Raw genomic sequence first — 290 nt, forward strand, 5'->3', positions numbered from 1 at the left:
CCTTCACCAAAGACCCTCTACCCCCCCCCCCGCCCCTCCTGACGAGGAAGCATCACGCGCTCCCTTCCGGCAGGCAGTCGCGAGGCAGCCTTCACCTACGCCGTCCTGAGCGCCGGCGTGGCGTACAGCGTGACGGCGTCGTGCGCGCGAGGCAACATTTCCACGTGCGGCTGTGACGACCGCAAGCGAGGCCGATACAGCGCCTCGGGGTGGAAGTGGGGAGGCTGCAGCGCCGATATAAAGTAAGTAGCGAGGGTAAAGAATAAGGATAAAGGTCGTTAATACTCGTC

At 63.1% G+C, this 290-nt stretch overlaps 1 protein-coding gene across 1 annotated transcript in view; it reads left to right on the plus strand.

The window, feature by feature from the left end:
- Positions 1–290, plus strand: part of LOC119585578 (protein Wnt-7b-like) — a gene marked incomplete in the record, with an annotated part of 61,150 nt that overhangs the window by 49,455 nt on the left and 11,405 nt on the right. The window contains 1 exon segment of the mRNA XM_037934247.1: positions 74–242. Coding sequence (XP_037790175.1) covers positions 74–242 — 169 coding nt within the window.

The sequence above is a fragment of the Penaeus monodon genome, chromosome 20 (genome assembly GCF_015228065.2).
Source record: "Penaeus monodon isolate SGIC_2016 chromosome 20, NSTDA_Pmon_1, whole genome shotgun sequence".
NCBI lineage: Eukaryota > Metazoa > Arthropoda > Malacostraca > Decapoda > Penaeidae > Penaeus > Penaeus monodon.